Genomic DNA, 26,652 nt, shown 5'->3' on the forward strand with positions numbered 1-26,652 from the left:
CTAGATGGGCTCTGCTGTCTCTGTTGTGTTTCATTAAAGGGCCATTTTGGGCTTGCAAGCTGCATTGCAGATTCCCAATCCCTGTGTTCTCCACGATACTGTCGATACATATTAGAATGGCCCAATTATTAGTAGGCTTGTTCTATATGTACATAGTAAGGTATAGATTTTTTATTAAGGGAAAAGGAGTCTGACTACTTCAATCTCAACCACCATTAGTTTATAAGCAATCTCATATTTACCAAATACTATTTTTATGTATTAATTTTTTTTTATAAAAAAAAAAAAAAAGCATTCTCTCTCTGAAACAGTCTCTTCAATCTTTCACTTTCACATTGTCTACATAAAAAATTTGAGATATACCTATAACGGCTAAATCATTAAAAATACCCAAAATTTTATAGGTAGTTTTAATTATACCGTAAATTTAACTTTCTTCTCACAGTACTCTGAACTTTAATTTTAATTACAATAGCATCTTAATTTCAAATTTTATCCAATTTAATATATAAAATATTATTTTGATCAGACTTATACTCTCTTTTATGGTCAGGTTAACTAAAAATTTATTGTTTAACACCCTAATTAATATTGATTAGGAATTTAAAAATTCATAAAAAGCCAAGTAAAATAATAAATTTTAGTTAGTTATAAACATAAATATTAGTTTAGATTGTATATACTCAGGTTAAATCTGTTATAAAAATAGATTTTCAATTATTTTATTTATAGGGAATCATTACTTATTGTTAATATTATGTAAATAAGTCAAGTATTTTATTTTTAAAATGATAGATTATTTTTTTATTTTAATATTTATATTAATAAATATAAATATTTATTTATTTACAAATAGTGGTGGTGGAGAAGGATTCTAATTTGGGAGAAAATGTTAAAGTGGATCCCATAAAATAATATTTTATTCATAAAATTGGGTATAATTTGAAATTACGGTGCTATTAAAATTAAAATTAAAATTCATGATATCAGAAAAAGAAAGTCGAATTTAGGTTACAATTAAAATTATCCGCAAGGTTTAAAATATTTTTAATGATTTAGCCTACCTATGACTTATTAGTTGGTTTATTTTTCAAATTTAGACGTTGAGATCAAACTGGAATTTCTATTATAATATCGAAGTTCGTTTTTTTTTTTTTTTTTTTTTTTAACTTTCTCAGAGGTTTCTTCCTCAAAAAATTCAAATTGAAGATGAAAACTGGAGTTGAGTTTCTGGCAACAAGAAGTATAATTCCAGCTATCTATGTACATCAAAACAGCTAATATGGGAATAAAAGCAACTCCACAAAACATTAACTTTGGAATATTGGGTTTAAAAAATTAACACAAGATATGCCAAAAACAAAAATTATTATTCCTATATATTTTAATTATTCGGTGCATTGATTTTCACTTCATAATGATTCTTGAAATCAGTGGGGATATCTGCATATTTTTAACTTAATTAAATAATTTTTATTTAATTGCTTTATTGCAAGATCAACGGTGGAATTTGAATTTTGAAGTCTGTGACATATTCTTGTCATATATTAATTAATTCGCTAATTGGAACTAGTCATTGATATTCTATTAATCTAGGAAAATCAAAATGGAATGGTTTACTTATACTTTTACTTTGATTTCAAAAAGAATACCACAAAATAAAGAAATTTTCAAACTATAACTTAAAATAAAATAAAAATGCTAGTGAATTTAATAATCAAAAAGGCTAATTTACCCGACAAGACAAAGACTTTTCATGTGTTCCACATAAAAATGTCTAAATTAACTTTCAAGTGTGTCAATTGAGCATTTTAGATTATGACATTTAAGGTACTTAATTGTAATAATGAATAATTATAATAATCTCTGTCCCACATAACATTGATGTTATTGATGAGAAATCTTACGGACATGATTGAATTAGGAAATATAAAAATTACATTAAGTTGCACAAAAAAGAAGCTTTGCATATGTCACTTTGCAAGTACTATGCCATCATAACCTTTTTGTCATTTGTATTCTCCATTTGCAATTGAGGCTTTCTTTTTCTTTTTTCTTTTTTTTTTTAAATGGAGTAATAGAGAACACGTAATTAATTTAAGATATGATGCCCATCTTTTTTAAGAGGATCTTTAAAACTATGGTTATATACACATTATTTTTTATTTTAAGCTTATTAGTAAAAAGTAAAAAACTCAATCGTCACAATCAGAATCTCCGGACCATATCATAATTAAATAAATTGAAAACTACCGAAATTTATAGTAAGTTTAAATTATAAACTATTTGTCAAAACGATTGATTTTTCATGATCAAACCTCAAATTTTTTAAGTTTATTCCAATATAGATAAATTCTCTAAAAAAACAATTATTTTAAATTGAAAAGTATCTCTAAAAAAACAATTAATCAAATTCTAATTTAATGTTAACATGAGTATTTTCTTCGTATCAAATTCATGATCTTATAAATAAAAATTTGTGATAAAATTTCATTTGAAAATACAGTTTATTGATGCCGATTCAACTGTACATCTATTGGTCATAAAAACACTAATTGCGTTTGCCACGCCGGTGATGAGTGAAAAGCGACGATCGAACAACTTAGAAGCAAGTAAATAAAATCCAAAAAAGAATGAGGTCCAAAGAGAGACAAACAAGTGTCTCATGGAACCCACATGAGACCCAAAATAGAAAACAAACAGCACAAATTAGAAACAAACCTTCGTATCATATCACAGGCATTTGCACTACAAAGGCTAGAATTTCAATGGAATTTATCTCCCAAAAGCCCATACATTTGCCAGCAAACGACAAGGAAATTTCCCGTTTTTGTATGCAAAAGTCAAAACTGTAATTATGGTTTTCTTTCTTGGGGTTCTTGTCCATTTGCTTCTTGGAACTTCATGTTATTGATTTCTTAGACACTTTGTTCCTTTGGAAATTATAATTTATTAGGGTTTCAATTAGTCTCATCGCATGTGCCATGCGCAATGTTTTTCTTTTGTAGGTTATACGGACCCAATGTTGTTGGGAACTCTCCTTTCTAGGGTTTTGGAATTGGGTTGTGTCACCTCATGAGGCTGTACTTTCTTTTTCTTTTTCTTGTTTTTCTTTTTTTTTTTTTTTTTCTAAATTACATGTTGAATTTGTGAACTACACTGTCTTTGTTTGATATGAATGTGATTATGGGAAGATTTTTTAACTCGCACATGAATTAAGAAAAATAATTAATAGTCTAAATTTCACAAATATTAATTTATAAAATGTCTATTTTACCCTCTATTTAAATTAAAAGAGTAATTAAGAGATAAATATATTATGAGTAGAATAATAAATAAATAAGGGCCGATTAAAAAAGAAAAATTAGCAGATTTTTGAAATTATAAAAATAACACTTATTTTGTAACGAAATGAGTAAGTTGAAGCATTACAAGTTGAAATATTTATAAATATAAATTTAAATTAAAATGTTCAATAAATTAAATTAAAAATTAAAAATTTCATATTTAAAAAAAAAAAATAGAAAGTGAATCTATCGATTTTCATTTCATATTAATGATATAAGTTTTGGGCGAGGTATGCATGCAAAACTATTTTATAACACTTAACCCAAAGGAGTGTTCATTATGAACATGTAATGATGATTCTTTTCATAGTGTGTTTTGATCTTTGTTTTTGTCTGTTAAGGTAATTAATGTGGTGAACTTTCTCTTTTTCTTTTCTTTTTTTTCTTTTTTTTAAAGAATTATTATTTTGTTAATTAATAATTTCCTAATCTTAATTATCTACTAATGATTACCCAAACAATAATGTAATGTAATGCATCTTCATTTTTCGTTTGTTTCAAAATTTTAATTCAAAAATAAATAAATATCTAAATATTTTTGTTTTGATATTAATAGTTAGAGGTATTCTCACATCAACTTTACTTAAATGCACTGAGAGATAGATGGAGGACACATTGTGAATCTGTTAGAACACATGCAGGACCTGTGAATTGTTGTGCTAACCATTGAAGAGATGATCGCAACGCCAGAGCCTCAGTCATAGCAGCAGTAGAAAATCCTAATTAATTTTGTAATTGATTCTCCTTTTCTATCTTAAGACAAACTCAATTTGATTTGAGTTAAAAAAAACAAATTGATTCTGTATTTAATAAACTACTTTCTTTGTTCATTTGTACTTAATAATAATATTTCCTCACTTTCTTAATAAGTGTCCATTTTGCTAAAATACAATAATTAAGAAAATGATTAGAAGCAGTTAATATTGCTAGTATTTTACTAAAATGCCCTTGTATTAATGATAAACTTAATTTATTACTCAATTAAATTAGAAGGGTTTATTTGTAAGTTAAAGTGTACTGTTAATTTGATTTTATAAATGACACTTAAATTGGATTTTTATTTTTTTTTTATTTTATTTTTTGCAAAATGGACGCTTATTAACTATTAACGAACGGAGGAAATATTAGGAAAGTAATTTAATAAAATGTTTGTTAATGTCATTAAATTACTACTGTTTTTCTTTCAAATTATTTTAATAGATTTTTAGGCAAATGTCAGATTTAAAGTTTCGCTTTTAACTAAATATTATAAAATATTAAATATAAAGAAACTAACAGTTAATAAAAAAAAATAAAACAAAATTACCCAAACTAACATCAAACAACATGACATTGAATCGTTAAAATAAGCTACTTGAGTAACCCTATAAAAAAAAAAAAGGAAACACTGAAAAAATAGAAAGACACTAAAAAAAAACATTGAAAAAAGGAAACTCTAAAAAAAAGGAAACACAAAATCTGTAAGAGCAAATCTCTATGCAACTTATGTGATTCAACAACGAGGATGATGACCGGCGATGATGACAACAACGACGGTAAATACGATATATATGGTGTATATACTACATCAATAAATACAGTGTATACTGTAAAATCAGTATATATATATATATATATATATATATATATATATATATATATACTAGTAAATACTATAAAATCAATTGTATCAGTATCAATTCAAACAGAATGAAGAGTTCTACCTCGTCTCTATAGAGCATTAATCCATACCAGTAATAGTTTTCCGGCAAATATTAAATAGTTGATATGCTTATACAAAAATTAAATTGCATAAGAGAAACAGAATCCAAAAAATAAAAAGAAACTGTGGAACAACACCAATAATGTGAAAAATAACCGGTGGTTAAATATAACAAGAGCAAAACAAACGACACCTCAAATATTGGGGGTTGCAAAAAGACAGGCAGCAGAAAAAGAAAAGAAACTAAACAAAAAGAAACGATAATTAAAATAGAAAATTAATAAAAAAGGAAATATTAAGTAATTAAAACACTAATTTACTATTAAACTAACTCCTAATAATTTTTAAAAAAAGGCAACAAAGTAAAAATATACCCTAAATAACAATAATTTAAATAATAAAATCAAAATGACATTCTATAAAAAGTGACATTTGCTACGATTTTCCTTATTTTAATCTCAATATTTCTTCTAAAATTAAGAGAAAGAAATAAAAAGAAGTGATAAGATGGATTTTAAGAAATTATAGAGAATAGTTTTTTTGTTTGACAAAAGAAAAGTGTATAATTGGAAATAATTAATGGATACTTCTTTATATTTTCAAAACGACAAATAATTTAGAAAAAATAAATTTTAAACACAGATAAAAATAGAAGAGTGGAGTATTTTAATTGCAAAATTAAATTTATTGAGGCTCCAATATATATACATGTATTAATCTTATTGTAATTATTAAGCTTATTAATAAGATGGCAAATTCCTTTGAAAAATTATTAATTAAAAAAAAAAAAAAAAAAAAAGAAAAAAAAAGAAAAGGAGGAAAGAAATCCATAGTGAGTATTGAGATGATTGTTGGCGTGGTCTATTTCTTGGCCACATAGCAAGCCAAGTGGCAGCAAATTTAACTTCAGCCACAAGATACAATCATAATCTCTTTGAAAACATTAAATTGCCTTATCCTTTTCTATCCAATAATAATAATTAAATAAATATCACATCATACAATATGAATATTATTTTAATGTGCTATACAAATATATAATACATAAATAATTATAATTAAAATTGTGTGTATATATAATATTTACAACAAATAAAATTTCGTTGCTCATAAATTTGAATATCAAACATCATTCCTAATATTTTGATAGTTATTTATTATTTATTATGAACTATATAAACAATTTCCCTAATGAATTAAATTTGTAGGAATTTTTTTTCATTTTATCCAAATCAATTAACCTCCAATGGCTAAATAAAAAAAATCCCTAATGAATTAATAAAAAAAGAAAAAGAAAGAAAAAGATTAACGACCCCTAATTCACCTAGGGTCAGGGTCAAATAGTAATAATGCATTATATTATTTTTTTATATATTGTAATTTTTTTGTGGATACTTCTTGCTCGCCTTGGAGGCAAAGGAGCGAGCCCATGACTTAGCCATGACTCTCCCAGTGTGATAATTTTTTATATTTCAACTCAAGACTTTAATTAAGATTCAAGAAACTTTAATTACTCCATCTAAACCAACGTTGATGAAAATAAAAATTAATAATATATATATATATATATATATTAAATTATAAAAATTAATACTTTTTAATTTGTAAATGATAAATTTTAATAATAAGTTTTATTTTGATATTTGTAAAGAGATAATAGTCTTAATTTTAAAATAATAAAAAAGACAAAAAGGAAAAAAATTCCATTTAGGGCATCTCAAAAGGGTAAAAGAAGATAAGGGAAGGTGGGCCTTCATGTACATGCAATTTGAAGGAGACAAGGAAGCAGCATTGTTCCTTTTTTTTCTCTCTCTCTCTCTCTTTAATATCACTTTTAAGTAGTTCTTTATACACTTGATTCTATTTTTTAATTAAAAATCACATTTTTAAATCGAAAATAACTTTTTTCCCCCAAAGATGATGGGGGTATAATACTATTATAATGCTCTAATTGAAACAAATTTGCAAGCTCAACAAAGATTACAAAATACAAATACTAAGCCCATTTTAAAAAGTCTATTTGAAGCAAACTTGTAAATGGGAATTGATTTGTGCAATTTTTTCGATGAAAAGTTTGATAAGCCAAAATAATATTATAGGTTAAATAATAGAGATAATTTTCTTCTTGACTTATCAAAGTGATGAGAATTTTTTAGCCGGTAGAACTTCAATTCAAAAACACTTACTCGGTAATATTAACGAGATGATCAATTAAACTATATTTGATACGTAATTACTTATGAAATTTACATCAGTGGATTAACATAATCTAAAGAAACAAAGATTGTCTAAAAAGAGAAATTGGCATGCCTATATAGGGCTATTCTTCCAAGTTGGTAACTTATATGCCTTCAAGAAAAGGTAATTAAAGCATTTATATTGGTCTTAGTTTAATCTTGATATAGAAAGTAATTAAAAAAAATACATAGTGCTGGGAAAAAAAAACCTCTACATCACAAATAAGGTGATAAGTTTCAAGAAAAAATTTTGCAATATCTCCATATTAATCAAAGCTCTGAGAATTTGTTAATAGGTAGAATGCATAAGTTCATCATTAAATTTTGTAATTTTAACTCTGTGCAATTTTAAATTTTATGAATTATTTATCATGTACTCGTATCTTTAAATGGTGATATCGCACACTTTATTCTAACGGCGATAATTTTCCGAGAAAATTATATTGGTAAATTTATGTATTTGATCTTTTATTTTTATTCCTCCAAAGCTTAGAGTCTAGTTTGGTCCTTCATAATAGAAACGCAGCCATGATTATGACCCTGGCTTGATTTTAAATTAAAACCAAATTGAATCAAATCGGTGCTATAATGTAATCAACGGTTTTCGATTTTAAAAATTGTAGCTAAAATCATTAAAATATAAAATTAAAAACCTAAAAAAATTATATAATTTTGATTTAGAATTAAAACCGAATTGACTATTCTAAAACTATCTTAAAAACTGTTTAATAACAGATTGACTCCGATTCCGCTCTTTTTAGAACCAGAATAAGACAGTTTTGAACTAAGACAACCTATTCAATTTTGTTATAAGCAGTTTTTACGTATTATTATATTAAATTCACTTTTCCAATTCAGTCGAAAACAAATTATCCATGTTGAGACAAAAGGATTCATAAATGATAAAAAAATCCTCATTCCAATCTTGAAATTTGTTTAATTATTAATTTTAATATTTCAAAAATGAAATAATTTAAACATTTATTAATAATTGATTATAACTTAATTATCTACATCATACTTTTACTCCCACCGGTCCACTTTAATAATAACATTTGATTTTTTCAAAAAAACTAAGAAAATGATTGAAACACGTCAATTTTCTAAAATGTACAGTAAAATGTCTAAATTGCCTTTTTTTTTTAAATTAAAAATTTCCTATTTAATTTTACACAAAAATGTTAATTTTATTTCATATTAAAGCATCACCATTAGACAATACTTGCAATTCATTTTTTTCATGCTTTTTATATAATAAAAAATTTCTACTTACGTGTTTTTAGTCAAAATTTTACTTTAACTACAATTAAAGTAATAATAGAAAAGACCGCGAGGGATGAGATGAGATGGTAAAGATCCATTCTCCCTTTACCAAATGTCTTGAGTTTGAACTAGTTTCGAATACCGAACGATTAAAATAACCAACATTGTGATTATATACTAAAGAAAAAAATAATAATAGAAAACAGAAAAATGAATGTAAGCATAAAAATAAATAAAAAAAGTATTTTCAATATATTCTCAAAATCCTAAATAATTATGTAAAGTGGAACAAGTAGAGTATATTTTTCTAAATTGAACGATGTGTAGAATTTAATTGTGAATACCTATTTTTTTACACCCTCAAATTATTTCATCTAAAGTGGAACAAACGGAATATGTTTTTCTAAACCGAACTATGTAGAATTTAATTGCAAACACGTACTTTTACACCCTCAAATTATTAGAAAATAATTATAAAAACAGGAGCTTGAATCCACAAGAATTATTACTTTCAAAATTCTAAATAAACATATACTCAAGGAATTTAATTGCATTATTTTGGCATTAATACAAGAGCAATGTAGCGAAAAAGGAAAAAGATATTTTGAGAAAGAAAAGAAAAATGAGGATAAGGATGAAGGATCAATGAAATGTGAAAATTATAATATTAAAAATATTATCCATAAATCAAAGAATAAAAAAAAAAAAAAAAATTATCTTTTCAATAAGATTGCAATGGGAGAGATTTGAAGATCCTTCACAAAAAGGAAAGGCTTTTAATAGTTAAATTGATGATGTTGGCTGAAGTGGAAAGCACTACTTCCCACGTCATCTATCTCCCTTTAACGTAATCTCCTACTCTTTTCAGTTAATCTCTTTATTGTCCTGTTTACCTTTTCTTTTTTACTGTAGAATTACCATATTGACCTCCCTCTTGTCTACTTATGCCCTTTTGATGTGATTAAATATAAAAAATAATGGAACAATGACAAAATAATATTGTTTCAAAAAATATTTATCGGTGCCTTCAAAAAAAAAAAAAAAACCTATCTGATGTTAAAATGAAGTTATTTACAAATTTAATTTTTATATTGTCGTGGAGAGAGAATGTTCTACGAAAATAATAATATCAATAGATGATTTTAATATAAAACAAAAAAACTATAAAACTATCCAATAGCCCATAGAAAATAATTAAAAGAATAAATAATAATTTTTATTTTATAAAAATTATTATTTATAAAAAATATCTAAAAAATATGAAAAAATAAATATCTAAAAATATGAATTGATTTTATTCAATAAAATAAATATCTAAAAAAAATGAAAATATGCATAAATATCAAAAAAAAAAAAAATCAATGGCTTTAAACCAAGACATGAATTGATTTTAGTGAAAACATGAAATGTAAATACCAATAAGTAAAAAATACGCAAAAGAATAGTATTTTATTAAGAAGCAACTAGATGAAGTAGTAATTTTAATATAAAAATAATATGTAAAATAGGTGTCGAAACACAAAAGTCATCCGATAGCTTAAGTGCATAAATGTTTCAAATTAAGTGAACCGAATATAAGGATTCTAGTAAACTGAGTACAAGTATCCCAACACTCCAACAACAGATTCATCAAATATTTTCTAGCTCGGAATGATTTGCGAATATAGTTCAAGCTTATTGCATGAATGTTGATATAAATGTTGATATGATTAGCATATGAATAAATAAAATTGTGTATGTTCAAAGATTCATTACAAATTAATCAAAATTTGACAATTTGACCTCAGTCTATGATCGACATTGTGTGCCTAAAATTCATTTCTTATTATTCAATTTTCAAAATAAAAACCAGTAATTGAGACGGCAAAAAATTAATTCATTTCATGGTAAATTTAAAAAATATTTTAAATTATTATCTATTGACTATTAGAAATGCTTTTTTTTTTTTTTTCCCCTTTCTATCATTGTTTTCCAAGTATGGTCTTCTTAGAGTAAGGAACTAAGTCTTGTAGAAAACGAAAGTCAACAGAAATGTAACCATCATAGAGAATTTGAACCAACGAAAAATCAGAGTACAAATTACTCTTAATTTTCTTCTTCCTTTTCTTTTTATGGAATAATTATTGTTTGAAAATAACAAATAATAATTAATAATGATTTTTGCTACTGTTTAACAAATAATATTTTAACAGAAATAAAATTAAAATATAAATCTTAATCTTTGAAAAATAATTTAATTAATTTTAAGAATAACTTAATATGTATTATTTAATTGTAATAAAAATGCTAATATATGGAAGCAAAAAATATAATTTATCTGTATTAATTAAATTTTCTCAATTTATGAATAAGTCTGGACAAAAATTATGTGAGAGGGATAAAAGAGATCATGCGAACAAATGAAGGGTGTTTCTGTCAATGACCAGGGCACAAGATTCCATTAAACAGCTTGTTTTTTACATTTTTAGTGGAGAAAATGTAGTTTTACCAGTATTTCTAAATAATTTATTTTTTTATTATTTCTTAAATTAGAAAACTAAATAATATTATATTAATACTTCGTCTGTGCTACTCTTTCTTTAACACTCAAGAGACTCTACCTCTTCTCTGTCTCTATCTCTGTCTCTGTCTCTGTCTGCCTCGAGAGGCTCAGGTGGCAGTGAAACATCGAAAAATTGAGGATTCCTCAGAACAAGGTGGGTATGACAACCCGTTTGAGGGTGAAATTTTTATGAAAATTAAAGAAAAAGTGACGTTTTATTTGTTGTTTTCTCGCCTTGAAATTCTCTGCTTTAGATAGAATTATTTGGCATCTATCAAAAAGAAAGAAAGATGGGAGTTTTTGCGGAAATTTTTGTGCCTGAAAGTCAATTTCCATGGATTACACTGTAATGCAAAAAATGGGTTGGTGATGGATCTGTTAATGGTAGGCTTTTGCCTTTTTTTTTTTTTTTTCTTTAACAATTCTTTAAATTGTTGGTTAATAATGAATTTCTGTTTATGATTTAAATTTTGAAGTTGGGTTTTGCTTTGGTCTCAAATGTGAGTTGATTTGATAGTTGGTTGAGTCTTTTGTTTTTTATTATTTATGGTAATATTTGGTGTTTAATTGAAGAAATGAAATTGTGTAATTATGTTTTATTGTTTTTAACTCCGTTTTTATATTGTTTTTTAAACATTGTTTTTAGTCTTTATGGAGAGCAATTGTTTTCTTGAGATGAGTTTGTTTTTGCTGAGGAAAACTGTTTCTTATTTTAATAGGTTTAATACCATATCATAATAAAATAAGGGGAAAAAAAGAATTGAAAAGGAAAGTGAAGAGAATGATTCAATTCAATTGTATGTTTCTGTGCTTGTCTGGGAGCCTCTTGTAAAGTTCCGTGAGTTTTTGCATATCTATTTGCAGCAAATTGAAATAACAGAAGAATGAGAATATTTTAGGAGCAACTTGTGGTGTATGGAGGAGTCTATGATGTGTTATTTATGCACTTTCCTTGCAAGGGAGAAGAAAATTGAAAATTCTGTTTTCTAGGTTTTAACTGGTGGAAAGTTTCCCTATTATATAATATATTCTTTAATTTTATTTATCTACTCTTCTTGTTTAGCTAATATGAGTGCTTTGGCTCCTGGGCTAATGAACTCCCCCTAATAAAAAACATTAGTGTTCTTATCTCTCGACTAGAAATTTTTCTATGCATTATATATTTATACCATGGTAGCTGATTAGTGCAGAATTATTATGAGAATCTGAGCTAATAGTTTAACATGCGATTCCCTTTCTTGGTGATAGAAAATTATTTGACTGCGAATTATGCTGTCGCTGAATTGCCTGAGTTTTTGCTTCTCTTGTAATTTCTCATATTTTTGTTTTGTCAACTTATTGTTACCGATTTTGTCATTGCAGATTATGTTGGTCTGCTGCATTCTGCAAAATGGGTCTCATATGGAATTTTAAATTAACAATCTTGGTGCTGCTTATTTTAGTTTAACCAGTTCTGCTGTTGCTGTAAGGATCATATAGTTAATGTTTTATTTGTTTCCTGGAATCTCTGCCATGAAAACAAAAGCACACTAATTACATGCCACATTTTTGCTGTTAAGTTCAAGGCATTTGTGCTTGAAAAGATCAATTGGATTGTCCCTGTTGCTAAAATTGCACCAGGTAAACTGATTAGGAGTTTGATGCAAGCATCACAAAAACTCAGAAGCAGAGGCATGTCTAGCAGATTGTACTATCAGCCAATGCCAGAAATTGAGGCCTACTATATGCCTCAGTTCCCAACTTTAGACAAGCAACTATGCTATGGTGGCAGCAGCCAAGGAATCCATTCCTCCATTCTGAATTCCTGTGAACACAACTGCACGCAAGAGTCATCTTTGGCAAATGGCAGTTTTGCTGTGTATAACTCTCCATCAACTCTTAGTTTTTCACCAAATGGAAGCCCTGTATCACAGCAAGAGTCTCAGTCATATCCATCTGATCCGCACCACTCCCCTGACCATAACTATGGTTCGCCTATAAGTGGTTCGTGCATAACTGATGATGTGAATGACTTCAGGAACAAGTTGAGAGAATTAGAAACTGTAATGTTGGGACCTGATTCTGATATTATTGACAGCATTGAAAGTACATTTCAGAATGGGACAAGCATTGAGTCGCCAGAAATGGAAAGCTTGAGACAAATAGTGGAGGCAATTTCAAGAGGGGACCTGAAGCATGTACTTATTGCCTGTGCAAAAGCAGTGTCAGATAATGATCTTTTAATGGCACAGTGGTTGATGGATGAATTGCGGCAGATGGTGTCAGTTTCTGGCGAACCAATTCAACGATTGGGAGCATACATGTTGGAAGGGCTTGTTGCCCGGCTGGCCTCCTCAGGGAGCTCCATCTATAGAGCTTTGAAATGCAAAGAACCAGCCTGCGATGATCTGCTTTCTTACATGCACATTCTTTATGAGGTGTGCCCTTATTTCAAGTTTGGGTACATGTCTGCCAATGGCGCCATTGCAGAAGCTATGAAAGATGAAAACAGGGTTCACATCATTGATTTCCAAATTGGTCAGGGGAGCCAGTGGATCACTTTAATCCAAGCTTTTGCTGCTAGACCTGGTGGCCCACCGCACATCCGTATTACTGGCATTGATGATTCTACATCAGCATATGCCCGTGGAGGAGGACTGAATATTGTGGGAAAGAGGCTGTCGAAGCTTGCAGAGTTGGTTAAGGTGCCATTTGAATTCCATGCTGCTGCCATGTCTGGTTGTGAGGTTCAAGTAGAGAACCTTGGTGTTCGGCCAGGGGAGGCTCTAGCTGTGAATTTTGCATTTGTGCTTCACCACATGCCTGATGAAAGTGTCAGCACCAAGAACCATAGGGACCGGCTATTGAGGCTGGTTAAGAGCCTGTCTCCAAAAGTGGTGACCCTTGTTGAGCAGGAATCTAACACAAATACTGCTGCATTCTTCCCTCGGTTCCTTGAGACATTAGATTATTATATGGCTATGTTTGAATCAATTGATGTAACGCTCCCAAGAGAGCATAAGGAGAGGATCAATGTTGAGCAGCACTGCCTGGCAAGGGATGTTGTTAACATAATAGCATGTGAAGAAACTGAGAGAGTGGAACGACATGAACTTCTTGGGAAGTGGCGGTCACGGTTCAGAATGGCAGGTTTTGCTCCTTACCCTTTAAGCTCCTTGGTAAATGCCACCATTAAAACTCTTCTAGAGAATTATTGTGATAAATATAGGCTTCAAGAGAGAGATGGAGCTCTATATCTTGGTTGGATGAACAGAGATTTGGTGGCATCTTGTGCATGGAAATGAAAGCCGAGTATAATTTACTCTTACTTCAGCATGTGTGCAGCCAGCTGAGGCAGAACTTTTAGTACTTCAATATTTTCTTTTTCACCCTTTTTGCTCTTTGAGGGATTTTAGGAGGTAGGTGTTGGCCTCATCTGTGTAATTTTCTTCTAAAGTATGGAAAATTGACCATTTTTTTTTCTGAGACCGACATTTCAATGCAACCTGTTGCCTTTTTTTCTTTTTTCTTTTTTCTTTTTTTTCTGAATGGGTATTAATTTGACTCAAATTGAACGCCACAATATGGAGATAACTCCAGTACCGCAGAAGCAAAGTTCCCGAATATATTTTGTCTGGCCTAAAGAGAAACCAAGTTGGTGGTTTTGCATGGTCAGGATATATTCACATTCTTGAAGAATAGGTGCTAGATTCCAAAATTTCATCCTCTGGCAATTAATCCCGTTGTATTTTTCCTTTGAACTCCTTTTTTTTTTTTTTAATTCACAACACTGCAGACTATACTAAAGGGGTAACCCTCATTGTATTTTTCCTTAAAAATCTTTTTTAATTTATAATATTGCAGATTACACAATAGGGATAGTTTAATTTATAATATTGCAGATTACACAATAGGGATAACCCCTTGGCTCATCTCATTAAATTGATGAAAACAACCGGTTAAAAGAATTGGAACTCGTAGTCGAAAGGACTTAAACTCAAAACCCCCACTCCTCGCATAATCTTTCAAAATCCTTTGGTAATAATTTTACTAATTACTATCATTATTTTCGACAAGTCTAACACACTTGGCCTATAATCAGTTAAATTTTATGGGTATTTAGTATCACAACCAAACCCTAACAAACGGAAAGCCGCAAAGAATATAAATTTCCTTCAGTAGATTAACAGGTGCGACTCAACAAGAGCAAATAAACAAAAGAGGTACAAATATGTCAAAAATGAAGTTTGTTATATATTAGATATCTCTGATACCCTATACATCTGTGAGGATTATTTGATCTATTGTAATAATTTACATAGCTGAATTAAGTTCTCCCATCTCCTAAAAATCAAACTGTTGCAATTAACTTTGGACAGGCTCTGCATTAGGTAAATGTTGCTCGCTTGGATTATTCTCTGGACCAGGAGTAATGGCATGAACACTGTAAGCAGCACAATTTACTTTCGATTCAGTTTTCGATTCACCATCACGTTTTTCATTTGATCTGCCCTCAGGAACTGTATCCTTGACAACGGAATCAGTTCCTTTTGTATCACTTGACTTGCCATTCTGCAGCTTATTTGATTTCCTGGCGTGACCTGAGCTCGAATGGGCGACCATATCGGAGCCACTAACATTCAGTTGTCCGTTCAAGTTTCCATTGGGTCCTGAACTATTATGAACAAACCCATCGCTTTCTCCTGATTTAGCGCCTGACTCACCACCGTGGATCGCGGTTGTATAAATGTCCAGAGCAGTTGCATTATGAGTTACTGTCCTTGAAGGAGGCATGTTATGATCGTGCTGTCCCTCATAACTCGTTATAACCACTTTCGGGTCATGAGATGCTCTCTCTACGTGTTTCTTAACTGGGCATCCTGGACTTGAGCACCTATAGTAGCTCCTGCAACGATAGAAGGGCAGAACAAAGGTAAGAGTAATGCCCAAAGGCAATAAGATGTCAAATAAGGTACTGATTTTTCTGCATGGAATCACCAAGGAGCTACAATAAGAATCCAGTTAACTACAAAGTGGTTCTTGCTCTGGTTTTAGAGAAGCCCTGAAAAGCCAGAGAACTTCTGAGTATGTAATTAGTATAAGGAAACTTCTTTGGAATTGTATCCGTAAGAAATGAGAAAAAGGGTAAATGCAGGTGTAAACTAAATGCAAGCTCTGAATCAACTATATAATTAGTCCTAATAATTATACAATATTTTCAATGGATTCAAAACTTATTTTGTTTAATCAAGCCCTGATACATTTAATTAAAAAAAAAAAAAAAACTAGTACAAAGTAATTCAAACTGTTTTGAGTGGAATAACTAGTTCCAGGTACATGCTGCATATTGGTACTTTTCCACATGGAACTAGTTAACAAAATTCTATCCGCTTAATGATGACTTGATTAATTGATAAAGCATCAAATTTAATTGAAGAATACTACAAATTCTCAAGACTTCTAATGTAACTGATTTGCCAAGTGCCTAACCCAGTGTATGATCATAAAAGTTAGATAAATGATATTTACCTTGGATTTGGATTGCCTTTAACCAATTTCTGCCCATATTTTCGCCAACGGTACCCGTCATTCACAATATCTACCTCACTTAAAGTTTGAACAACAAGCCGCGGTTCGTTTGTTAGCTTATCTAAAGAAGTAGGTTCAACACTACGGTTACCTTTCTTCCTGTTTTATTGGTGTACAGCAGAACAGAATTAGCTCACAAATATTCTGGTAAAGTAAAAAATTATACATAATTACTTCATTAACGTACTGTCGTTTTGAGTGTGGTTCATCATCAATATCAACCTCATCTTGTATCTTGTTTGATTCTGATGGCACACCCTTAACATCATCACTTGATGTAGCAACTGAAATCCGAGAGGTGCTCTTTGACTTCAATAGATGTGATGCACGATCTTCTGCATTTTATTATTTTTATTTTGGATAAGAGATTAAAATACACCACTTACTAATAAAGAGCCAAAACTATATATCAATGGTTTTTCCCCTTACCTTCAGTGCCAGTTGATAATGGCTTATCAGCTTTTTCATCAACAACAGATAACACAAAGCCAACAGCAAGTGGGGGATTAAGTTCAGGTTTAGGATGATCATGCTGACCAAAGTAGACAATATCTGCAATTTGGCCATCATGTGAACGCTCCAACTGCTTCTTCACTTGACAGTTTGGATGTGTACATTTGTAATAGCTCCGTATGAATTCATTTCCCTTAACAAGTTTCTGCCCATATTTTCGCCAATGATATCCATCCTCTAAAACTTTTTCACGTATAATAGGAGTTTTTCCTTCCTGACCAGATCGCAAGGCACTGGAACTAGTGGCAGCTGTCTGTGGGACTTTATGTGGTATTATAGAAGAGATACTTCCTTCTTTATCTAACTGTGATATATGGATTCCAGCATTGTGATCCTGCTGAGATTTCTCAGGGGTAACAGTAGTAGCTTCTTCTTGATTTTCTGACTTGTGAATTCCACTACCATCAATCTGTTGTACAGTGTGACTTTTATCTGGGTGCAGTCTTTTTTCTGATTCGTCAGACGCAAATTTATCCAGATCTTCCCCTGAAGAAACCATGTGAACTTTCAAAGTTGTAGCAGAAACACAAAGAGATCAACTCAAGGTGCAGTTACTGCAATTGATCACAAACTTGAACTAATGTTACATGCTGCTGATCATCCATACCTGAAAAAGCATGCAATAAGTTAAACTATGTACCAGATAACCATATAAATGGATAATTGGGATTTTTCAGCCAACAAAGGTTCAAATTTCAGAGGAAAAATGAGAGACAAATATGGATAACACAAATATTAAGACTTATGTCAGACTTCACATTATAATAGTTCTACTTTTTACTCATAATCTATCATCTATTTCGTGTTAGTTTCCCAGTTGCTTTCTTGATCATAACTTCAAGTATGTTTAAGAATGCAAAAAGTAGTAAGTAGTACGAATGCCTTTTTTTCCATTATTACTAGTTTATTTCGAGATGTTTTCTCTCAAACTACAACCAATTTACTTAACAGTCTCCACTCCTCCAGTTTAACCAGCAAATGGCTACTGCCTACTGTTAAGTTTTTTAAATAAACTACATGGCTATCGACTTATACGGTATCCATCAAGAAAACTATATGAATGGGGGAAATTAAATCATCAGTCGCTCAAATTTAAAGCTAAATTTCAGGCCGGTCATTAAAGATCCATTTATTTCATTGATACCAGGCTTTTTCACTCGAGAAACCAAATATAATCACATTAAGATTTAAGAGCAGTCCTACTAGAATAATACAAATCAATAGGGTTTCGTTTAGTATTGGGAAGGTGGGTTTTGAACCTAAGACTATGCCAAAACTCATATACGGTAATTGAACTGGGCATAGCTTGTGAGTGCAATGAAATGTCATGTTGAGAATTTGCTTAGACATACTAAGTTTGGTTGAAATATTGAAAATATTTTTTCCCTTTTTCCTTTTTTTTTTTTTATTTTATTATTATAGAGAACACTTCCCTACACTTCAAATAATAGCCAATTTTCAAGATAGGTTCACCTGTACTACAACGAAAAACATCAATGGATAACAAAAGTCAAAACAAATTATTCAGCTATCAGCCTCGTGAATAAATTCCATCCATTTCTCTGAATTACTAAGAATTACAAGAAAAGAAGTTGAACAGTGTTTGGTTCCCAAGAAAATTTTTAAGATGAAAAAGAAAGCAGTAGGGAAATTCAAAATCAAATTACTTTATTTTCCAAGGTTACTTCTAATAAATCAATTCAATTCCATGAACACCAAAGCTAGTGTTAGGCTTAAAAATTCATTTTCTCCCTCTTTTTTAACCGTATTTCTCAACAGCCAAACACCACAAACTCACTCAGAGCCCCAATTTCCCAATTTCCGTATTAAATAAGCAGAGAATTCAAAACAATCAACAGAAACTCATCAATAAATCCATAACTCACTCCAAAAAAAAATTTAATTAATTACAGGAAACAACCATCTGAATTTACGGAAGTAGCAAAAAGAAACCAAACCTTCATTTATGAGCTGGAGTGGAGAAAACTTCAGGATAGGGATAATCAGGTGCTCTCGCTTCCATGTGAAACTGATTGAATTTTGACTCTGAATCAGGGCCGTAGATCACGCCGGTCTCGGGATCCAAGCCGGCGCGTGAAATGTTTGAGTAAGTTTTTCTTGTTAGTGAGAGAGTAGAAGTTTAGGTGAGTTGGAGAATTTAAGGTTACCGAATAGTTTTTATTTAAAAAAAAAAAAAAAAAATCAGAGAGTGGCGAAAGGAGAAGAAGAGCTGGGGAAAATGATTGAATGCGATGAGGTAACAGTTGAGAATTTGTGCTCTCTGTTGTTTGGTTTTGATTGGGGTGTACAAAAAAGTTGCGTGCATTTTTCCTGTTGTTCATCTTTCATATCAGCCGTTGGATTGGGAATCAGTACCCAATCAAGTTGCGGGTTAAAGGCCACGAGTTCGGAATATGGGTTTCTCGTTTTTGGTAAAATCCATTTTGATTCCAAGGTGGCTTTGTATCACCGTAGCAGGGGGCCTGGTAAACTAAATTTATTTATTTTGATAGTTTCTGCACATTAAATTTATTGAGTAAAAATAACTGTTTTACTAACTTTATCTGTAGTTTTTCGTATAATATTAAAAATTAAATATTATATATATTATTTTTCATAAAACACTATATTAATTTCTAAAAACTAGTTTAAATATTATGTTATCGATCGAGCGTTTTGACTAAAAACTACTTGAACAGTTATTGTTGCCGAAACAACCTACCTAGCTGTTTTTAGTTGTTGTAGCGGTTGTTATTTGTTCGACAATATTAGCTGTCAGTAGTTATTAGATGTTAGGTATTATTTCCTCCGTTTCAAAATATAAGTTTTTTTTTATATTTATTTTGTCGCAAAATATAAGTCATTTTGAGTATTGCAAAAAAGTAATAAATGATGTTTTTCTAATATTACCCTTATTTATTTTTAAATACAATCACTACCTTCATAAAATAACTCTTAGTTTGAGATAAGAGATAATTTAGTCAAATTATGCTTAATTTTGTTATAATTTAGGAGAATTAATTGCTTTTTTGGTCTATATGCAAAAACCTTTAAAAACTTATATTTTGGGACAATAAAAGATTTATATTTTGGGACAAATAGACTAGTTTTTAGTTAATAGTTATTCATATATAGCTGTTAGAATGCTATTATAAATATACCAACAACATAATTAATAAAATAATTGCTCGGGACGCTAAAAGCTAGCCAAAATGTAAAAGTGATCAAACTTCAGTTTTAACTCAATAAAATCAAATTCAACCCATATTATTTAGTTTGATTCGTTCCGATTATTTATTAAAATCAATTTGGTTTGATTAATTAAAAATCAAAATTTGAATTTTCAATTTTAATTCAATTTTCTGTAAAAAAAAAACCCAATAGATCAAAATCATAAAATTTTTGGTTTGAATCAATTTGATTGTATTTTGATTTATTTTATTTTATTTTCCAGCTAAATTGATTCTTTCAGCAAGGTAATCATTTTGAATTTGGTTATTTAAATTTGGTTCGATTATCTATAAATAAATTAGAATATTTAGTTTTATTTCGGTCCATTATTTCAGCTAGAGAAAATTTAATTTGATTTGATTTGATTGAATTGAATACTCTCTTTTTTTTTGTTATAATAAATAATTAATTAACATTTTCAGATTGATTTTTATTTGTCAGTTATAATTTATAAGCAACCTATTAAATTTAAGATTATATTGGAATAAATAAATAATATTAATTTAAAAGAATATAATATATTATTTCTAATTAGTATATCTAAACACGCCCAACCCCTGCTCCTTATTCCCCCAGGTTTTAACAACTCATTGGTAATTGAACGTCAAATAACAGTTTCACGACCAAACATGCCTTATTACTACCTTAATTTAATAATTTTACCACTTTTTAACTTTTTTGACAATAATTAAAAAAATATTGAATCATCTCAATAAATATATAAGTGTAATTCAATCCAAAAAATAAATAAGTGTAATTGACTAAATATCCTCTTATTAAATTCTGTAATTAAAAAAAAATGAAAATAAAATAATTATTTTTATCTTAATTTTGTAAATTTGTTATATAAATATAAAAAAGGTAAAAAAAAAAATGTCAAAATTAACCAACAGATGTAGTATTTACTTATTTCCATAGAGACTTCATCACAGCCCATGGATTTAATCAAAATTTAGCATGGAAGGGAATTATATTTAGTAAAAAAATAAATGGTCCCTAAATTATAGTTAAGTTAATATACGGAGATTTAATTTTTAAAAATTAAATATAAAATTCTTAAATTATAATTTTATTAACCCTCTATCAATTATGACCTCTTTTGTTTCTTGCTTATTTCATCAATTTTAAAATATCGATGTAGTTCGTATAGGGCTCTTCTACTGGAGCTTTGAGAGAAAATCAAAGGATCTAGACAAACCGTGTAAGGTTCACTTGCTGCCTTGAGGAATGAATTGTAACGGAAATACGATGCAACCTCAATTTTCATTTTAATTTATTAAATATTTTAATTTATAAAATTATATTTATTAAAAATTTTAATTGATTTATTTCACATCTCAATTTCTAAAATTAGATTATTTAAATATTTATTTGATAGCTGAATAATGTAAAAATTATTATTTTAAAAATTATACTAATCATATATCAAATACATATAATATCATATATCAAACACATATAATATTTAAAATTTTTAAAAATTATTATTGCTAGACTATTAAAAAAATAAAATTCAAGATCTCACAAATCCAATTTTAAAGTTTAAAGTGACAATTTTTTTTTTTTTTTTTTGCAATCAATAATTTACATATTCCTTCCCTTCTGTCTTATTTGCAATTTGCAATTTACTATTTTCAGCCGTCCACCTACGCGTGTACCGTTATCTTTGAAGGGGCAAAAATAAATTAGGCCTTAATTAAATTAGTTCATGAATATTTTCTATTTCTTAAAAAAAATAATTATAAAATTTTTAAATTATAATTTTATTAAGATTTTAATCTTTCCATCAAAAACGTGAAACTGTTACGGAAATTATACATTACAGAACGCGTTTGATTATAATTTTAGGAATTAATTTTTAAATTTACAATTAAAAGAGGCTTTTTTTTTAACTGTTAATAAAATTATAAGTTAAGATACTTTATTTGAAAAATAAAAATTGGGACGAATTTTAATTTTTCCCCTCTTTCAATTCTTTCTAGTATCTCTCTCTCTCTCTCTCTATATACATATATCTTTTCTAGTGTCTTCATAATCCAAGCCAATACTGTAACTGCCCCGTCGCAACCGCCACCACGAGAGGCAGCGGAACCCTAACCCCAAACCATAAGTTTACTTTATCTTGACAGAGAAGCTCTAGTTACTAAATTTCTTTCAATCTCACCTTCTGTCCAAAACCTTAATCCTAATCCGCCATGCTTTTGTCTCCAGGACACTCACCACGGCAGCTCTCATCCCCATCTCCGTCTCATAATCCCGAAAATTCTCTCCAAACCTCTAATAAATCCTCGATCACTACACCTGCAAACCCAAGAAAACATACTAAAGTCCTTGATGAGGACACATACGTTGAAGCTATCGAGAAAATCATCGAAAGAGACTTCTTTCCCGATATCTCCAAACTCCGTGACCGTCTCGATTGGCTTGAAGCAGTAAAATCCGGCGATCCGGTTCTGATACGAGATGCCCAATTGAAGATCATCGAGCGGCGTGGCAAAAGAGTAAATATTTCCAACGCGGATGGCAGTACTCAAACCAGAAACCGAACGCAAACCCCAGGTTCTACTTTTATGGGTAATTTCACTCCTTTTGATGAATTTGATAATAAAACACCTAGCGCTGTAAATAGGGAATTTTTTGGTGATGCTGAGTCTAGGGAGAATGATAGTGCTATTGATGATTCGTTGAGTTTAGATGAGTTCTTTAGGAGGTATACGAGCGAGGATAATGAGAGTTTTTCAAAGATACTGGAGAAAGTGAATAGGAAGAGAAAGGAGAGATATGGGCATTTGTTAGAAGGTGAAAAGGAGGATGTTAAACTGATTGGGGATGTGAAAAGGGATAGGATTACAGATGGTTATGGGACATCTTATCAGCCACCGAGCACACTGGAGGGGTGGAATTACACTGCTAAGAACTTGTTAATGTACCATCCTGCGGATAGGGGTGAGGCTCCTTTGACCGAAGAGGAACGGGCTGTTAGATTGAAGGGTTTAACGAAAGAAATTAATAGGTCAAACACACGGTTTCATGGTAAAATATTGGACTCTAGGCCTACAGATGATGGTGCCGTTGAAGTGCTTTACACTCCAGTAGTAGGGGCTACCCCCCTTCCTGTATCTGACAGAGATGGGGATAGAGCAAAGAAGTATGATTTGGAGGATTTGAGGAAGACACCAAACAGGTTTTATGTGGAATCAGGGAAGAAAGCAGAAAATGGATATAGTTTTGTTAGGACTCCTTCACCGGCTCCAGGAGTTGATGAATCACCATTTATTACATGGGGTGAGATTGAGGGGACACCATTGAGATTGGAGCCTGAAGACACACCGATTGATATTGGTGGTAATGGCGATGGGCCTCATTTTAAAATGCCAAATCCACCTGCAAGGGATGTGAAGGCTCATTCTTTATCCAGGGAGGCTGCACGAAAGATTAGGGAGAGATCAAAGATGTTTCAAAAGCCACCATTGCCTTCTCCCGGAAGGGGGGGGAGTGCGAGTCCAAGTGTGCGCACACTTTCACCTGCTGCACAGAAGTTTATGAGGAATGCAATTTCTAAGTCTTCATCTTCTGTCGATGAATCTCTTCGTGCTAGTTATAGAGGTGCAAGCCCCGGTGTTGCTACTCCAAAGAGCATAAGGAGTGTCTCAAGGTTTGAAAGAGATGGAACCATGAGTTCCAGGTCACCGTCTGTAAGAGAGGATTAATCCCCTAGTAAAAAAATGTACTTTTCATGCCAATGTTAGCAATTGGTGGTTTTAGTAGTATATGTTTACGATCAACTAATAGTTTCTTTCAAGGATGCATGTATGATTTCACTGTTCCCCTTTTGTATTGTTTATATGATGGGCAAGCCTATTCCAAATATTGGATCATAAAGAGTTGCTAATGTTTAAGAGGAGCATCCGATTGATGCTTAATATTTTCATCTCTCACTCTTCTACTTTGTAATTATGATTTCCAGAATTGCTTTGTAATGTTGGTGAAAGCTATTTGTCAAACATTGATGCTTGGAATTCTGAGCTTTTGCTAGGTAGAACTAAATTCTGGATATACATGACATTTTAGGACTCTTTTGTATGAAACTAGATTTCACAAGTATATTAGAGGATTAGCAAATTGACTATATTTAGGTGATTTGAAGTTCTATTCTGAGTTGATGGAAACTGCAAATTGCATGTGTGGTCCATTTCTGAGAATTTTAGACTGACTGATATCTATTTTCGTTCTTGGTTTTGTGTGATTCTGGATCATATATCTACTATCTTAGTTTTTTTTTTTTTTTTTTCTGTTATTACCTGTTTAATGCTCTTTTGTAACACTAGTTCTCTTCTAGTTTTAGTGACATTTTGAAGTAGATTGCAATGAAATTCTTGTTTTAAGATTGGAAGTAATGTTCATACCTTTTATTGAGCGACGCATTGAAGATCCTAAAACACCAATAAATAGAAGTTCAACTTCTTGTTCCAATATGTCCCTTACTGCTGCTTTAGCATGGCATAAAACAACCTACTTTTTAATTCTAAAGTTAGGGTATGTGTGGCATAGTTTGACTTGCTTGCTGTCAAATATTCGACTAGATTTATCATCACTGCATTTGTAGAGTGGAGATTCTCGTTTTAGTTGATCCAAGCAATTTGAGGACATTTAATCAAACCAATGCACATTAAGAGCATAGTAAACTGAATTTTATTACTGAGGCATGTATGTATGGAAATTTAGGAAATTGCAGGAAGAAGCCATGTCTTCCTGAAGGCCCTGAAGAAGTGGTCAAAACAGGTAATTGAAGGGTATCGACATTCTTATGGCCCATGCATCATTCACAAAGATCTGAATTGCAGTAACATTCTTGTCAATGGGAATATTGGTCAGGTGATTAAAATTGACTTTGCTTTGACTACTTTACGAGTTAAACTTAGATTTTGGTGGTGTTCCTTTTTTTATCAGTTCATGCTTGTTTAGTTTGATTGAGTTAGTCTATCTCAATTAGTGACATTATGCTTTGACTGTATATTTGGTTATCAGATCTTAATTTCCAGCAGAACCACACAAATAATAGCTATTTGTGGCAAGGATTAGCCTTTAGACTTCAGTTTGTTTTGCCTGAAGACAGATCTGGTTCAGAGTTGTCTTTGCTGTAGGTTGAGGAAGGATGATTTTAGGAATAACTCTGCGATTGGTTATGCTTTGTCCTTCTAGCCAACGGCTTGAAAGCAGCATGTTAGACACCAGAGTGGGAATCCACTTACCATTCTCTCAAGTTAAGATGGTCTATGATTGCTGAAGACATCAACTTTCTCTTGCACTCCTGTTTTAGAGTTATTCTTATGCTGGTCTTTAACTTGAACAAAATGAAAATAAACAAATTGAATGTATGAATTTAAGAAAAATGAAAATAAACAAATTGAATCTCTCTCTCTCTTCCCCCTCTCTCCCCTTCATCTCTTCATTTAAGAACGATGTCCTTTTGGAAAACTGTACACCTGCTCAAACTGTCGTTGGGTATAAATATCACCATTTTCTGTGATAGTTTCTCCTCTGGCTTCCAGTCTTTCTCTGTCATCTGCGTTTTATTCCTCTGCCAAACTCTCTTCTTCCCTGATCATTGTAATAACACAAATCTCTCTACTGTATTTGCTGCTTCTTAAAACTCTTCAACTTAATAATCTCAAAGTAAATGATGCCTTCAGAGGATATGTGAAATGGTTTTTGTTTAATTTGTAGATTTGGGCTGATATTTAATTTGATAACCTTATATATGGATTGAGTTGTGATTGGAGCTTCAATTTCAGCTCCCTTTAATTTGATATTCCAAATTGTTTTTCCTTTCATTTTATGTTTCAATTTGAAAATTGAATCTGATACTTGAAACTTTTGTATGTCTTTGAATTTCTATATAATAAATACTATAGTGATTATAGTTATATTTTTAATTAGGTTGTTTTTTTCTTTTTTCTTTTTTTTTTTTGAGTTTTTGATGAAGTTGAGATTCTGCTACTGTGTAGTTTGGACCTTTTGTTTTCAAAAAATTTTATGTGACATTTGATACTTGAAACCTGATTGATTTGATGAGTTAGGTTTTAAATTTTGGGGCTTTGATTTTATCTATATAATTGTTAAATTTTGCCAGTTCTGCTATTTTTTTCCCTGTCCTGTTTGATTTCTGTTACATCTATATTAGTGTTGTTAATTCTTAACTTTCCATTTGATTTAAATTTTTACATTAGCCTCTTGAGAAGTACTACT

General features: G+C 30.4%; 3 protein-coding genes across 3 annotated transcripts; 2 read left to right on the forward strand and 1 right to left on the reverse strand.

Annotated features, from left to right (window-relative positions):
* The first annotated feature begins 11,123 nt into the window (after positions 1–11,123).
* On the forward strand, positions 11,124–14,556 carry LOC105641485 (scarecrow-like protein 21). Its single transcript, XM_089719841.1, has 2 exons — positions 11,124–11,475; positions 12,454–14,556. The coding sequence occupies exon 2, from the start codon at positions 12,732–12,734 to the stop codon at positions 14,373–14,375; it is 1,644 nt and encodes a 547-aa protein (XP_089575967.1). The 5' UTR covers positions 11,124–11,475; positions 12,454–12,731; the 3' UTR covers positions 14,376–14,556.
* Positions 14,557–15,302: 746 nt separating this feature from the next.
* ZAP1 (zinc-dependent activator protein-1) lies at positions 15,303–19,453 on the reverse strand. Its single transcript, XM_012226036.4, has 5 exons — positions 19,131–19,453; positions 17,089–17,779; positions 16,847–16,994; positions 16,600–16,758; positions 15,303–15,976 (listed from the first exon to the last, which is right to left on the reverse strand). Exons 2-5 carry the CDS (start codon positions 17,669–17,671, stop codon positions 15,436–15,438), a joined length of 1,431 nt encoding a protein of 476 aa, XP_012081426.1. The 5' UTR covers positions 17,672–17,779; positions 19,131–19,453; the 3' UTR covers positions 15,303–15,435.
* Positions 19,454–22,344: 2,891 nt separating this feature from the next.
* On the forward strand, positions 22,345–24,334 carry LOC105641483 (DGCR14-like protein). The gene has a single exon (XM_012226034.4). The coding sequence runs from the start codon at positions 22,599–22,601 to the stop codon at positions 24,111–24,113; it is 1,515 nt and encodes a 504-aa protein (XP_012081424.1). The 5' UTR covers positions 22,345–22,598; the 3' UTR covers positions 24,114–24,334.
* The last annotated feature ends 2,318 nt before the right edge of the window (positions 24,335–26,652 follow it).

The sequence above is a fragment of the Jatropha curcas genome, chromosome 3, assembly GCF_041381405.1.
Source record: "Jatropha curcas cultivar XTBG-Jc1 chromosome 3, XTBG_Jcur_1.0, whole genome shotgun sequence".
Lineage (NCBI taxonomy): Eukaryota > Viridiplantae > Streptophyta > Magnoliopsida > Malpighiales > Euphorbiaceae > Jatropha > Jatropha curcas.

Excerpts from the sequence above, each read along its gene's own strand:
- LOC105641483 (XM_012226034.4), top strand. The coding sequence starts at position 22,599 with ATGCTTTTGTCTCCAGGACACTCACCACGGCAGCTCTCATCCCCATCT.
- LOC105641485 (XM_089719841.1), top strand. The coding sequence starts at position 12,732 with ATGCAAGCATCACAAAAACTCAGAAGCAGAGGCATGTCTAGCAGATTG.
- ZAP1 (XM_012226036.4), bottom strand. The coding sequence starts at position 17,671 with ATGGTTTCTTCAGGGGAAGATCTGGATAAATTTGCGTCTGACGAATCA. Across the intron at positions 16,759-16,846 it reads GAACCACACTCAAAACGACA|GAAGAAAGGTAACCGTAGTG; the intron begins GTACGTTAATGA and ends CCAATAAAACAG. Across the intron at positions 15,977-16,599 it reads AAAGGCAATCCAAATCCAAG|GAGCTACTATAGGTGCTCAA; the intron begins GTAAATATCATT and ends CTATCGTTGCAG.